Below are 14495 nucleotides of genomic sequence, written 5' to 3'. Positions count from 1 at the left end.
CTATTAACATACTAAGAAAAACATATTAAAAATACTACTAACATACTTATTAAAAACAAGGTGCCAAAGGTGAAAAAGAAAAACATCTACAGTGTAATTCGGTTAGCAGTGAGGTTCTTTCATCATCATGGTTCTGTTCTGTTAGCGGCATTAGCTCATGGTTTTCCTTATCTTAGTTTAGCTGATTGAGGGAGTTTTTCCTTTCCACTGTTGCCTTTACGCTTGCTCAGGATGAGTCTGCGACGAACCTGACAAGGCTATCTGCTGGCTCCTCAGATAAATAATGTTATTAACTTACTTTTTATGTATATGAATGTTTCTGTTCAGTCCCTGAGATGACTTCTCTTATGACTTGGTGTTATAAAATTAACTGAATATGTTTACTAAAATATGGGTTTATGAAATATGCAAAGCATTGCATTCTGTTTTTCTTGACATTTTACACAACATCCTAACTGTTTTCAGAACCGTGGTTGTAAAAGATAAAGTTGTTTTGATGAGCAGAGAGTCCCCCGTACAGTAACTGCAACAAAACATACAGTTCAGCTCGTACCACAGCTGGAGGAGCAGCCTCTTAAGTCCAGAGAGGCAATAAAACTCAAATACCAGACATGCATGGTAAACCCTCACAGCTGCTCTCAGAGGTTTGTTCCCACAGAGATGCAGAGTCCAAACACACTGCAGAGTGAGCAAAGTCTCATCTACTCCTAAACAGTTGCAACAAATGAACATACTTCACCAGCAGCCAGGAGGAAACTTTCACTGTCCGCTCTGTGGACTAGAAACAGGATGGAAATGCTTCGCTGAAGCCTCCCTCGGGGGTCAGAGAAAGAGGAAAAGCCAAACGGAAAGATGACAAAAAGGCTGAATGGGATGGATCAAATCAGATTTTAAAAGTTCACAGCAGCTGCTCTTTCTGCTCCTGGTCTGTCGTCCTCTCCGTCTCTGACGCAGGAAGACAAGCAAAGTACATTCTTTCTCTTAAGGTGCAAACAGCCCTCTGGTGTCCCCCTCCTACTCTCCCCACTCTGTCCCAGCACTACAAATCCCCGCCTTCAGAGCTTTTTCCATTATTTGGTCACTCCCACCCTGCATCCTGTCCAGCCTCATGCAGGTAGCTGTGTGGACACAGTGTGCACTCATGCGTTTCCATCTCCACTGAGGAAGGAAACTGAAGGGGTGGATCATTCACTAGACTCTTTTTCTCTCACACACACACACTTAGGTGTGTATTGCTCACATAATGCACTTTCAAGGAAAAGGAAAAAAAAAAATCAGGAACCTTGAGCTGCCCAAATTTGGAGGGGAGAATGTAAACATGAAGGCGGCCTGTGTGCAGGAGGGGGATGGGAAACCACTGGACAAACTGCAACCTGCAACTTGAACCTGATGCAGGAGGACAGGAGAAGAAAAGGAATTTAAAAAAGACGATGAGGAGATGGACGTGGTAGAGGGGAGGGCTGGCAGATAAAGTAAAACCACCTGGACTTCAAAACAACATTCTTGGACCGGCGGTGCTGCCACCCCGCTGGCACCTCCATTCCCTTCCACGTGGTGATGGCTAAACCTTTGCATTCATGTGTGTTGTGCTTTCACGCCACTTTTCCACACGTCTTTAAGTCTAAATTATATGGCTGGCAGGGGCAGATTTAGCCGAGGTGTAAAACAGCTGGAACTGAAACCTCAGCTGCAAGTTATAAAGCGATTGTTTCAGCCGTCGCCTGAGTGTTTCGGCTGTTTTTTTTAACTAAATGGAAACTGTGGAGAGAGAAATCCACACTTTGGTCTGGCTGCTGTTTCAGCTGCCGGTGACGAGGTCTACGCTGAGCCGATGCTCCACAGCCAAGCCGAGTCCAGACTGAGAGCTTCTGAACATCTGTTAGAAGGAATCTGATGCTAATCTGAAATTAGCAAGTTATAAAGCTGTTTTGGTGAGGTCCACCTGCAGCCAGAACTCAACTCGTTCAGCTGAAACATGTTCAACTGTCGGCCGTCACTTATTTTTAACTCCGGTTTGGTTTCTACCAACATCTGGAAAAATATTTTCTCCTTACCAAACGACTGCACCACTGTTTTTACCTAATAGACTAATTACGGCGGGAAAAGTGTTAAAAGTGGAAGAAGAGGTTTTGATTCATTGGACTCTAAACGTACCGTATTTCCCAGCGCATAAGTCATAGTTTTTTGCATAGATTTGTCCGTCCTGCGACTTCTATGCCGAAGCAACTTATGAATGTTTTTTCCCATATTTGTAACACAGTTTTTATGATGCTTTAACTTTCAAAGAACTGCAACAGCAAATCCTCCCGTGCCTGCTCGCTTCACTCAGCTGGTGCAGGCGGAGGAACGCTGGAGAGCTAGCGGCTCCGGCTGCGATGGACGGATGGCACCGTGCCGCCCAGGCGAAATGAAGCTGTTTTGACCATTAAATAAACACATAATAAACACGACGCGTCAGCGGTGACGCATAATAAATGCGACTTATACGCCGAAGCGAGTTATATGTTTTTTCCCTCTTCATGATGCTTTTTATGACTGAGGCGACTTATACTCAGGAGCGACTTATACGCCGGAAAATACGATAACAGCGAGGATCTGTGCGTGTTTGTGTTGTGTCTTCCATCCTGCCCTCCTCAGTGTTTCCGCTCCTGCCTCCACCACCTGTTGTCCTTCCCCAGGTGTCTGTCATCGTCTGTTCGTTAGCGGCTGTAAGTCTGTGTTCCTCATTGTCTGGGGATTGTCTTGAATGGCGTCCTGTTATCTGCCTCCCTCCGTATCTCCTCGATGTTCGTGTAAGTTTGCTGCCACGCCAGCCTTCCGTTTTGTTTAATAAATCAATTTAATTACTCTTACCGTCTGAGTTCTCCGAGTCCAACCTGCACGTGGGTTCTAGCAAACAGCAGAAACGCAACAATAACATTGTAGCTTTGAATACTAAACCTAACCTGATCGTTTTGATTTATACACTTAATCACGTTCGTGATGAAATTTGTGCTCTGCGTTTGACCTGCAGTCACACGGGAGGAGATACACCCAAGTGGAGCAGCGCTGCCTGCTGGGAGGGAGTCAAACCTGTGACTTTTCAGTCCCATCAGCTGCCCTACCTCTACGCCACACAGCCAATTCTTTAACTTGTAGCTTTAATTGCTAAACAAACACTGGAGATTTGATTTGATTCTTAACTGGGTACTTCTGGTTCCTAAACCTTTTCTGTTAAACTTGATTCCTAAAGCCAATCTGGTAGTTTAGATTACTTGACCTGACAAACTGCTGACGTAGCCCTGCAGAACCTCACTGACCCACACAAGGCGAGGTCAGTGAACAAGGCCAGGCTGATTCTGGCAGATCCTGATCATCCACTCCATGGTGAGTTCAGGTTGCTTCCATCTGGATGCAGGTATCTGCTGCCCACATGTAGAACAAACAGACTGAAACTCATTTAACCCTGTAATGATGAGGCTTAAGGTTATTATAACGTCTCAGTGTCTTGTCTAGTATGGATGTTTTTGTGTGTCTACTGACTGTGAAACAAATTGCCCCGTGAGGATAATAAAGATTCTTGAACTTGAACTAACCTGGTATAATATTTCAGAAGTGTGTATACAGGAAATGGAAAATCAGCTGTTGTCTTGTTTGTCTCAGAGGTGATGCATTTGTTTGTTTGGTGATGACTTTGTTAATTCCGACGTAATAAAATATTAAAGGTGCTTACGTGTCCATGAAAACCCTGCAGGGCAGCGATAAAGACAGAGCTCCTGTGGGTTACGTTTTTATTGTGCTATCTAACAAAATGTAACAGTTGAATAACTTGTTTGGGTTTGTCTCTCAGTTCATTTCTAAATAAAACGTATGGCTCTTCTACAAGGATAAAATAATAAATCAAAATATGTTAAAGCAGCAAACAAATCAATGCATCTCCTATAAAATGTTTTTTTTTTTTTTTTAGATGAATTAGGAATGATTTACGAGGTGCAAACTCATCATTTTTACCTGCGTCAAAAGATGAGCTGTGATACGAGTCTCGTCGGACCAAAGGGTCCAGGGTGTCGTAGTCCACCGTCACAGAGCTGCTGTTGTGCCACAGCTCAGAACCTGCACACCATCAAAAATAAATACCAGATCACTTTACACAGCTGTGGAAATAAAAACAGCTGTAAATAACACACATTTATCTCACTCCTTGTTTATTTAAACCACACATGAGCAACATGTGCCCAAGAAGGACCAGGAGCAAACCATCTCAATCCAATCCTTCTGAGCTTCATGCAAAATGAAATACCCTGAATTAATTTATTGCAAGAATTTGAAGTAATGATTCACGAGATACGTTAAAACCAGTTCACAAAAGAAATTACTTTTTGATTACAATAAGCTTGAACAGTTTATTTACCATATTATAAAACCAAAGGGTGTCCATGATGAGTAAAACAGGAGCTAAAAAGACAAAATATTGCATTTTCTAGCCAAGAATTGATATTTAGATTAACAGTGATAAGTGTCACAGGTGCTGGTTAGACCTAAAATGAACTTCCTATATACATACTTGAGCATGAACTTTGTTTCCTATAGACAGTTTTCACAAAAAGTATTCTAAATTGCATCAAATGTTAGCTTCATGTCTTGTAAAGGAAAGCAAACTTTTCTCTGTGTACTTTTGCCGATGATGTGATTCATTTCAATTCAATTCAAAAATACTTTATTAATCCCAAAGGGAAATTAAGGCCCTTAACCCCCACCATGTGCTCCCTAAACAAGTCTCTCTTGAAAATGAGTTCTCGTGGCTCAATGAGACTAACCTGTATAAATAAAGGCTAAATGAAAAAAATTAAATGCTGTAGCTCATCATCCTTGTTTCATTAAACAGTTGTTATAGATGCTAATGGCTGTGGGCAGGAGGGACCTCTTGTAGCAGTCTGTCTTAGAGTAGATCTGAAAAAAACTGTTGGCAGATGTTGATCCATCTACTTGGACTTGGTTGGTCGGTCTTTTTGGGGCAGCAGGACCACCTGAATCTTGGGCAGAACTCCTCCCTGAGCGACAGTCACTCCTCCCAGCAACTTGTTGAGCTTCTCATAATTGCGGACAGACGGCAAGTGTCAGGGGATGATCTTGGTCTTCTTGTAGTCACGACTCACGTTTGCTGCCAGCTCCAGGATCTCGGCGGTCACTCAAGCACTCCCACAAGGTAGACGGGGATGCATCCACGGCTCCTCCTTTTTTAACTCATTTGTGATTTGTGAGCTATAGTTGAGGTATTATTTGAGCTTTGAGATGTTAATCAGCTGCTCCCGGTTGTAAAAAAAAAAAAAAAAAACACTTTGTTGTCATGGTTACGCACCATAACAAATGTCCAAAAGCAAAAAAGATTTCAGTAAAAATCCTTCCAGCTGCACAGAGGATTTAATCATCCAAAAAAAGGCGATTTACAAAGTACATCCAGGAAAAAGAGGAATTAAAGTTTCCAAAAACAACATCCCAGAATGAAAGTAAAAGATCTGCTCCAACATGTAGCCACCTTGAGCGGCGCAATTCTAGAACTACAAATCTCCCTATCTATATACATACATACTTATATAAATAAATATATATATATATATATATATACATGCAGCTTATTGTGTCAATGGTTTTACTTATTTTTGTCCCATTAATCAAACATGTCCAAACAACCCAAATACATATTGTCCAGTTGTGAATTAAACCATAATCTGAGCTTTTTGTCTTTGTTTTCTGCTCGTTCGTTGGTTGTGTGTGAACGGTTGAGTGTTCTCCTGCCTACAGTATCTGTGAATCTGAATTCCTGTCAGATGTTTTCCTCTGATAAGCCCCTCAGATTGCTTCCTGTTGAGACGTGAGGAGCCTGATTTGCTGGTGCTGAGGGTCACTTTGGTTGCTGTGGTGTCCAACACTGCCCTCGTCTGGCTCCTGGACGTGAGAAGGTGAGTCACTCTTCTCTTCTGCTTGAATTAGGAATTACAATTCACTACATCTTGAGATGTTCTGTAATCCAAATATTGATACAGTGAGAATTTGTCTAAATGTTTCAGGGTTTTTTTTTTTTTTTTTTTTTGCATGGTTCTTTTCTCTTCTTGAATTGAAAAAAAAAAATTCAGATCCAGTGAAAGATGTCTCTTTCCAAGTGATGCAGGTTTCTTACCTGATACTTGGGATTTGTCATCAAACTCATTCATGCTCCCAAGCATTTGACCCAGATGTTAAGACTGGAATACTATATCTATAAAATTTTACAAAAGAGTCCAAAACTGTATAATCTTTTACCCAAGTCCATGAATCTCTTGGATTTTGCAGTGGTGTGTAAAGACGGGCGCAGTCCTATTTGCACAACGGGTGCTTCTGGATCACAAGAACCTTTTCAAAGTTCTTACAACAACTGGAGGAAATCCTGAGTCCTTTCTGTGCTCACGCTGCAGGAATTTCAGCCCCTTCAAATACTCAGAACTTCTTTTTTAAGCTTGTGCTTCTTAGAAAAAAGCTTCCCCAATAAGAGGAACCATCTGGGATGTAAATGTGTCATGGACTGGTCTAGATTACACTGAACAATGAACAGTTGTGCACAAAAGCTACACTAAACCATAACCGCCCCACTCCCCACACCAAACACAGAATATCTGAAGAATATCATGATTAAATCCAATCTATACATCCAGTGGTATCGGTATCGGCTGATGTTAGCGTTAAAGTTCAATATCGTGCATTCTTACTTTGGTGAAGAACGATCATGTCTAGAGTGGCTCCAACGTTCAAAATACGTAATTTTCCTCGTCATAGAATCTGAAATCTTCCAAACTCTGTGCAGAAGGAGCCGTATGTCTCAGTTAGCCCGTTCTTCCTCGTTTTTAAGCTCTCTGGGCTCTGCACTTCCAAACTTTAGAGTTCTGCCTTTTGCATTCCTCGGTGACTTTATTAACATTAAATAAGAATCAGAATCACTCATGTCTGCATTGCAATACATCAAACACATCAAAAAATACATTATAATGCCCAAACATAAGTGGTTCTTCGACTAAAGGTGTACAGCGATGGGCTGTACTGAGAAAAACAATAAAATTAAATCAAGAAAATAAACATTCAACCTGGATCTTTGGAAGTATTTCTGACCATCAAACGAGTCGAACCGCCATCCTTAGTATTCAGATTAAATGTGTTTTTATTCCCCGCACAATTAAAAGCCCAAGCAAAACAAAAAGTTGTGCAAGAAAACCAAGATTTTCTCATCTCACGAGACGGAAAATGACTGTTTTATGTTGAAGCTGTCCCAGTTCTGCAAATTATAAACCAGTTATGCTACAAAAACTGAAGCGCAGACAGAAAAACGCCTTTTTTCGTTTTGGTGGATTTGTAAAGAATGTTGATTAAAGACAAGAAAAACATTCAACGTTGAGATGACTCATTGTGGATTCTCAGTAAAGCTTCACCAAAACATGCAAACCTAAATGTTTAGTATCTCTGACTATAATTTTTATCTGAACATAAACCAGTGAGAAGCGTCTTCAGAGACAGAGTACCTGCGATCTTCTCAGGGTTTCCAGAGAACACCAGGTCCACCTTTCCATCATCTGGGAAGCGAGGATCTGGAAGAGGCAGAGGAAACTCAAACAGCTGGACTGTGTCCATGCGTCCTTCACACCTGCACAGGTGCTCCAGTCCCAGAGCAGCTCAGGTGTGAGAACTGAGGGCTGGCAGGTTTATCAGTGACAGATTAAAGCTGAGAGGAGCAGGAACAGCCGAGCTCTGAGCAGATCACCTTCGCACGCGCAGTCAAGGTCGGCCTTGGAGAACGAGAGGGTGCGTCCGACCACGAGTCCCGTGTGGAACTGAAGTCGGAAGACTACACGACGACTCGCAGACCGGCTGTTTTTATCGTAGCAGACCACCTGAAAAGACAAAATGTCAAATCACTGCTCATGAAGAACTCACTGAGTTTAAAACTTATTTTATTTATCTTACTTTTACAAACAAATTCAAAAAGTTTCAATTGCATGATTTGTTAACATTCAGAGTGTTTGATGGGGGTGACTCTCAGCTACTACCACACCAAATTTTACCTCACTGTCTGTAAAATGAGCTCTTATCACGATTTTTTGTTTTTGCTAAATTCAATTAGCTGTGGCGGCCATCTTGTATCCCATTGCCTTCAAATGTTACCAGTTGTAGATGCACAACCGATGTTTAGTTTATTCAAATCTGCGCAGTGGTTCATGAAATATTGAGCAAAGACATGATCACTCACCTAAATATGCAAACATGCCAGACTTGTTCGTGTGCTTGGTTCCTCTTAGCACATTTTTTCATGAATTATAATTTGATTTGAATGAATATAATTTTGAAACGGGTCCAGTTGACACAATTTTACCTTTTTTGTTGTTGTTTATAATAGGATATTTTACTTTTTTTAATGTTTTATTTTTGTCCTCAAGCCAATTCTTTGATAATAAAAGTGTAAATGACAATGTTTTATAAAAGTCCAAATGTAACAGAAAGAAGAAGCAGAATTGCTGATTGTTAAATGAGGGCAGTCATTTGAGATGTGGAGGAAAATGACAAAAGTATCATTAAATTCTCTCAGTTCTGAAATTATATTTACATGTGCAAATAAATTATATATATATATATATATAGTTCTTTTTGCTGGCATATGTATTTTGGAATTAAACACATTTTTATTTTAAATTTTAATAAATATAAGTTCTGTGAAAGTTACTGTTAAAAACCTGCTATTTCTTTTTTTTTATTTTTTTATTTTTCTAAAGAAAATCTGTTTAAAATTAAAAACACGTATGAATGTTATAGTGTGTGCGTTAGCGGCACACATTTTATAATTTATGTTAAAAAAAACATCAGCTGATGTGCAGAAACTTCTGGAAGAAATCAGTGGAAAAAGTCATTTTTTATTTACTTTATGTGCAGAAAATATAAACCCAGAATAACTCATTTTATTTTCTTTCTTTGATTTAAAATAAATCTCTTCTTTCATTTCAGGCCTGAAATCCAAGAATCGTAGTGAAAATAAAACTTTTCCAAATTTTCTCTCATTTTTCATGCAAACATGAACCAAGGCATAAAATAGGAGTGTTTACATTTTTTTACTTGTTTTTCTTTTGCACAAGTTTTGTCCAGATTTAAAACACGAGTTCATGTGTGAAAGAAATGTAACGCAAATTAATTTTTTTATCTGGTTCCATTATGTCTGTCGTGCATCATTTTGAATTGATTTGTGAGAGATGATTCCTCACCATGATGTCTCCTTTGAGCAGCTGCGCCGGCTGAAGCACGACGTAGAGTCGGTCCTGAGCTGCGTTGAGGTGGCTGGGGTGGAAACAAACCAGATTACTTCCCGTTCTGCGTGTGAAGGTGCTCAATGCAAACAAATGGTGGTTCTTACTAAAGTGCTGACGTGCAAACAGCTTGCAGGCTCTGGTAAACCCTCAGGAACAGACAGCAGCCTAAATAATTGAAATGAAAATAATACAAATATTAATCGTAAACAAAGATTATTTCTCAACTATTATAAAGAAGTATGCTGTACAATATCATACAGTCATTAAGATGAAATTATTCAACCACAGTCACCAGTAGTTTACTGTAAAACACTTTTGTTATATAAGCATGTTGAAAGCGGATGTGTAATGGTCTCCATACATCCATAAACTTCCCCTTGTCTGGACCCTAACTTCTGATCTGCTCGACATAATTTAATGAAACTTCATACACATATGGATCGAGGATCTTGATCCTAGATGGAGTTTTGTGTATACTTTTCATCCCCCCAGCTTCAAGGTCAAGGTTACAAATCAATGTCAAATTAAAACGTGGTATTTGCATGTCTGGTCCATTGCTATAGATAGCTGCTGGTGTGTTGACGGGTAATTTGGGGGCAGCATTCTTATTTAAACTGTGTTTGACTTTTACCATTTAACTGACCCATATGACCATTTGTCATGTCTTTTTTCTTTGGACCAGCACTTTTCAAACCAGGGGCGATTCTAGAATCTGAATTTTAGGGGTGCTCAGCCCCCCAGTGCTGCTGACAATGGCTCTTGGCTTGAAGAACGTGGTGGCCATAGACGAAGCATTCGTATATATATATATATATATATATATATATATAAATTTTTATTTTTTTTTTACTGTATTTTTCAGGGGTTCTGAGTTAAAATTTAGGGCGCTTGAGCACAACCAAAAAGAGGCTAAAATCGCCACTGTTTCAAACGTAAGGAGAGTTAATATAAAAAAAGAAAAACAACGGTTCAACGCAGTATGTTACGGTCGTCTGCAGACACTGTGGTGCGGCCGTTTTACCTCCATCTGCTCTCATTTTGGGAAGACCATAAAGAACAACACAGAGGAGGAAGAACGGAGACGGACTCATCCTCAGTCCTCTGGTTAGCACGCTGCGCAGCATCCAAACGTACCTGGAACAAACCAAACGTTGCGTCGATAAAAAGAAACCCTCTGACTGTGGTTTGACGTTAAACGGTTTATCTCAAATGCTCGGGACGAATCAGGTGATTGAATGTGGACAGTCTCAGCAGATTCCTTCTGCGTCTTTGATTAAAGGCAAACTGGTCGAGCTTTGAGCTCAGATGTTCTTACCGTTTTTGTGAGGGGGTCATCTGAGCGGACAGCTTGTCGTTGTAGAAACTCATGGCAACGTGGTCGAGAGAGAGGTCTGGGCTGAGAAACACACACAGGTTCAGGCGATGGTGCAACGTCTACGAAAACAAGGCCCTAAATCTCAAAAATGGCGTCTAAAACAAATAAAAAATAAACGTCTTTCTCAAGCTTTTGCACAAACACACCAACAGCGTGAGCACACACGTGCACATAAGTGATTTGATGTGAACTTTATTTACATCAGACAATAAGACGAAGCCAAACTAGTTCATGGTTTTAACAGCTTCAACTTTTAGATCAGACGATAAACAAACTTGTTGATCTTAGTTAAATATAATTAGTCTTTTACGTGCACAACAGAATCCGTGCCCTAAAACCAAACAGCGCTGATAAGAGTCGATAATCATCCACTCTGCCCTTTGACCTGCTGAAGACGTTCATCAGATCAGTCTATTGTTCTGTCCGCGCTCTTTGCCCTGCAGACCCGTCCAACAGTCAGCGATGGTTCATCCATTCACAGTCACACGTCCCTTCACGTCAATAAACTCTCTAACACACACACAATGAAGCCCACTGGGAGAGAATCAAACAAGTTGCATCCAAGATGAATTTCCCAGAAATCTACAAAATCCACACAGAGATTTTTTTTTCATGGAGTTTCACATTTCCTAACCCGGGATTGTGCCGCGTGAACAAACGTTCCTGTCGCACGTTTTCTGATAAGACTGAGGTTCTCGACCTGGAGCGGAAAGTTTTTTCTTTCGTGTCGTCTTACTAGCAAACGTCAAACAAATAGCACTGACCACACATTGTCCCTGCTCCTAAATCTAACTTTAGGTTCCTTACATCATCCATCCGTCCATCATCTTCCGCTTCTTCTGAAGTTGGGTCTTGGGGGCAGCATCTTGAGCAGGGAGGTCCAGACATCTCTTTTCACAGCCACCTCTTCCAGCTCTTCTGGGCGTTCCCAGACCAACTGAGAGACGTAGTCTCTCCAGCGTGTCCTGAATCTTCCCCAGGTCTCCTCCCAGTCGGACATGCCCAAAGCACCTCCCTAGGAAGGCGCCTAGGGAGTATCCTTACCAGTAACCCAAACCACCTCAACTGGCTCCTCTCGATGTGGAGGAGCAGCGGTACCTGAACTTCTCACCCTGTCTCTAAGGGAGAGTCCATACACTGCGGAGGAAACTCATTTCAACCGCCTATATCCATGATCTCATTCTTTCGATCACTACCCAGAGTTCATGACCATAGATGAGAGTAGGAACATAGACTGACCAGTAAACCGAGAGCTTTGCCTTAAAACTCAGCTCCCTCTTCACCACAATGGACCGGCACAGAGTCGACAATACTGCAGCCACTGCACCAATCCATCTGTCAATCTCACGCTCCATTCTTCCCTCACTCGTGAAAAACCCCGAGATACTTGAACTCCTCCACTTGAGGCAGAACCTCACCCTCGACCTGAAGAGAACAATCCACCCTTTTACGACTGAGGACCATGGAGCTGATTCTAATCCCAGATGCTTCACACTCGTCTGTGAACCGCTCCAGTGAGAGCTGAAGATCACGGCACGATGACGCCAACAGGACCACATCATCTGCAAAGAGCAGAGATGGAATCCTGAGGCCATCGAACCGGACTCCCTCCACCACGTGGCTGCACCGAGAAATTCTGTCCATGACGGTTATGAACATAATCTGTGACAACGGGCAGTCCTGGTGGAGTCCAACTCCCACCCTGAAGGGGTCCGACTTATTTCCGGTAATGTGAACCAAACTCTCGCACCGCTTGTACAGGGACTGAACAGCTCGGAGCAACGGGCTCCCAATCCCATATTCACAGAGCACTCGCAACAGTGTACCCCGAGGAACACGGTCTAAAGCCTTCTCCGAGGTCCACAAAACACATCACTGCCAGAGTAAAAATAAGAAAACAGATCATTTGTCTTAACATTTTTTTTTAATCATTTTTATCAGTGTTACCTGGGGAACATGTTGCTGAAGTGGATGTAAGATCCCACCAGGACCCCAAGCCGGCCTTTGTCTCCCTGTTGAGGACGACAATACCATCAGCACAATCTGGATGGACGGCACATTGAGTAAAAGGATGCTGCTGTAGGTGTGTGGTGATGAGCAGCACCCTGCAGTGTAACACCAGGACGTGCTTCGGGTGAGTTAGCAGCCAGTTCTCCATCGTTGTGCACACGTTAAAGATCTGATCCAAGCTGGGAGCGTGGTGCTCCAGCCATCCTGTGCTCAAAACCTGAAACAAACACGTGCATTGAAACATTTCACCTCATAAACCGTTAACTTTTAGGGCTACTGTTAGGTGCTCTGGTTACCTTATGGTTCATCTGGGTGAGAGCCGGATGTTTCTGCGAGAGGTTGATGAGCTGCAACAGAAGAGGCTCAGTGTTATCAAGACACTTTGACAGTTTTAGTGTCTTCAGTATTATTTCTTCCTTGTAGAAACCATTAAGTGAAAACTTTATGAGAAGATGCACACCACACTCACCAGCCACTTCATTAGGTACACATTTGACAGCAACTCAATGCATTCAGGCATCCAGATGTGATGAAGACGATGCGCTGAAGTTCAAACCGAGTGCCATCATTCAAAAGGACAAGGACTTATGTGATTTTGAACTTGACTTGGTTGGTTTGAGTGTTTCATAAACCGCTGAACCACTGTGACATTCACACACAACCATCTCTGGGGTTTTAGAGAATGATCCAAAAAAATTAAAAAATATTCAGGATGTGGATGATGATGCTTTGTGGATATCAGCTATCAATCAAGTTGATGAGAGAAAGGCAAGAGTAGCTTCAATAGCCCTTCATTCAACAAAGATCTACAGAATATCATCTCTGATCGCTCAACAACCTCAGAGTAGATGTTCCCCAGCAGCAGAAGGCCACACTGGGTCCAGCTCCTGCCAGATAAGAACAGGACGCTGAGGCTACACCAACACTGGGCAACTGGAAAAGCATCGTCTGGTCAGATGAACTTGATTCACCAGCAGCCTCCACAGTCACCAGCTCGTATCCAGCACCTTTAGGATGTGGCTGAACAGGAGAGCTGCACCGTGGACGTGCAGCTGACAAATCTGCAGCAACTGTGCGATGCTGTCACGTCTATACAACACAAATCTCCGAGGGATGTTCCAACACCTGATGACTCTACGCCACAAAGAATTCAAACAGTTCTACAAGCAAATGGGGTTTTAGGGACTTTGTTCACGAGTGAGGGAAGAATGGAGCGTAAGATTGACAGACAGATTGGTGCAGCATCTGCAGTATTGTGGACTCTGTGCTGGTCCAGTGTAGTGAAGAGGGAGCTGAGCTTTAAGGCAAAGCTCTCTGTTTACCATCCAGTCTATGTTCCGACCCTCAGCTATGGTCATGAACTCTGGGTTGAGACTGAAAGAATGAAATTGTGGATACAGGCGGTGGAAATGAGTTTCCTCTGCAGCTGGACTCTCCCTTAGAGATACGGTGAGAAGTTCAGTTATCAGGAGAGACTCGGAGTAGAACCGCTGCTCCTCCACATCTAAAGGAACCAGTTGAGGTGGTTTGGGCATCTGGAATGGATGCTCCCTGGGCATCTCCCTGGGGAGGTGCTTCAGGCATGTCCGACTGGGAGGAGACCCCGAGGAAGACCCAGGACAAGCTGGAGAGACTATGTCTCTTGTCCTGGGAACACCCTGGAGTCCTCCCAGAAGAGCTGGAAGAAGTGGCTGTGGAAAGAGATGTCTGGACCTCCCTGCTCAAGCTGCTGCTCCCACGACTTGACTTCAGAAGAAGTGGAAGAGGATGGATGGATGGATGGATGGATGGATGGATGGATGGATGGATGG

The 14495-nt window shown here is 42.3% G+C and overlaps 1 protein-coding gene across 1 annotated transcript in view; it reads right to left on the bottom strand.

Annotated features, from left to right (window-relative positions):
* si:ch211-191a24.3 (tensin-3) overlaps nt 1-14495 on the bottom strand; it is a 57437-nt gene that overhangs the window by 42074 nt on the left and 868 nt on the right. Inside the window, exons 2-11 of the mRNA XM_037697901.1 lie at nt 12981-13031; nt 12779-12901; nt 12622-12686; nt 10615-10695; nt 10321-10433; nt 9404-9464; nt 9255-9327; nt 7766-7895; nt 7527-7592; nt 3991-4092 (exon numbers count right to left, since the gene is read on the bottom strand). Of these exons, the coding sequence (XP_037553829.1) occupies nt 3991-4092; nt 7527-7592; nt 7766-7895; nt 9255-9327; nt 9404-9464; nt 10321-10433; nt 10615-10695; nt 12622-12686; nt 12779-12901; nt 12981-13031 (865 nt within the window). The remainder of the gene's footprint in view (nt 1-3990; nt 4093-7526; nt 7593-7765; nt 7896-9254; nt 9328-9403; nt 9465-10320; nt 10434-10614; nt 10696-12621; nt 12687-12778; nt 12902-12980; nt 13032-14495) is intronic.

Source organism: Nematolebias whitei, chromosome 3 (assembly GCF_014905685.2).
Source record: "Nematolebias whitei isolate Nwh7 chromosome 3, NemWhi1, whole genome shotgun sequence".
NCBI classification, from domain to species: Eukaryota; Metazoa; Chordata; class Actinopteri; order Cyprinodontiformes; family Rivulidae; genus Nematolebias; species Nematolebias whitei.
Note: the sequence above shows the minus strand (reverse complement) of the source record. Positions and strands in the feature narration are given on the sequence as shown.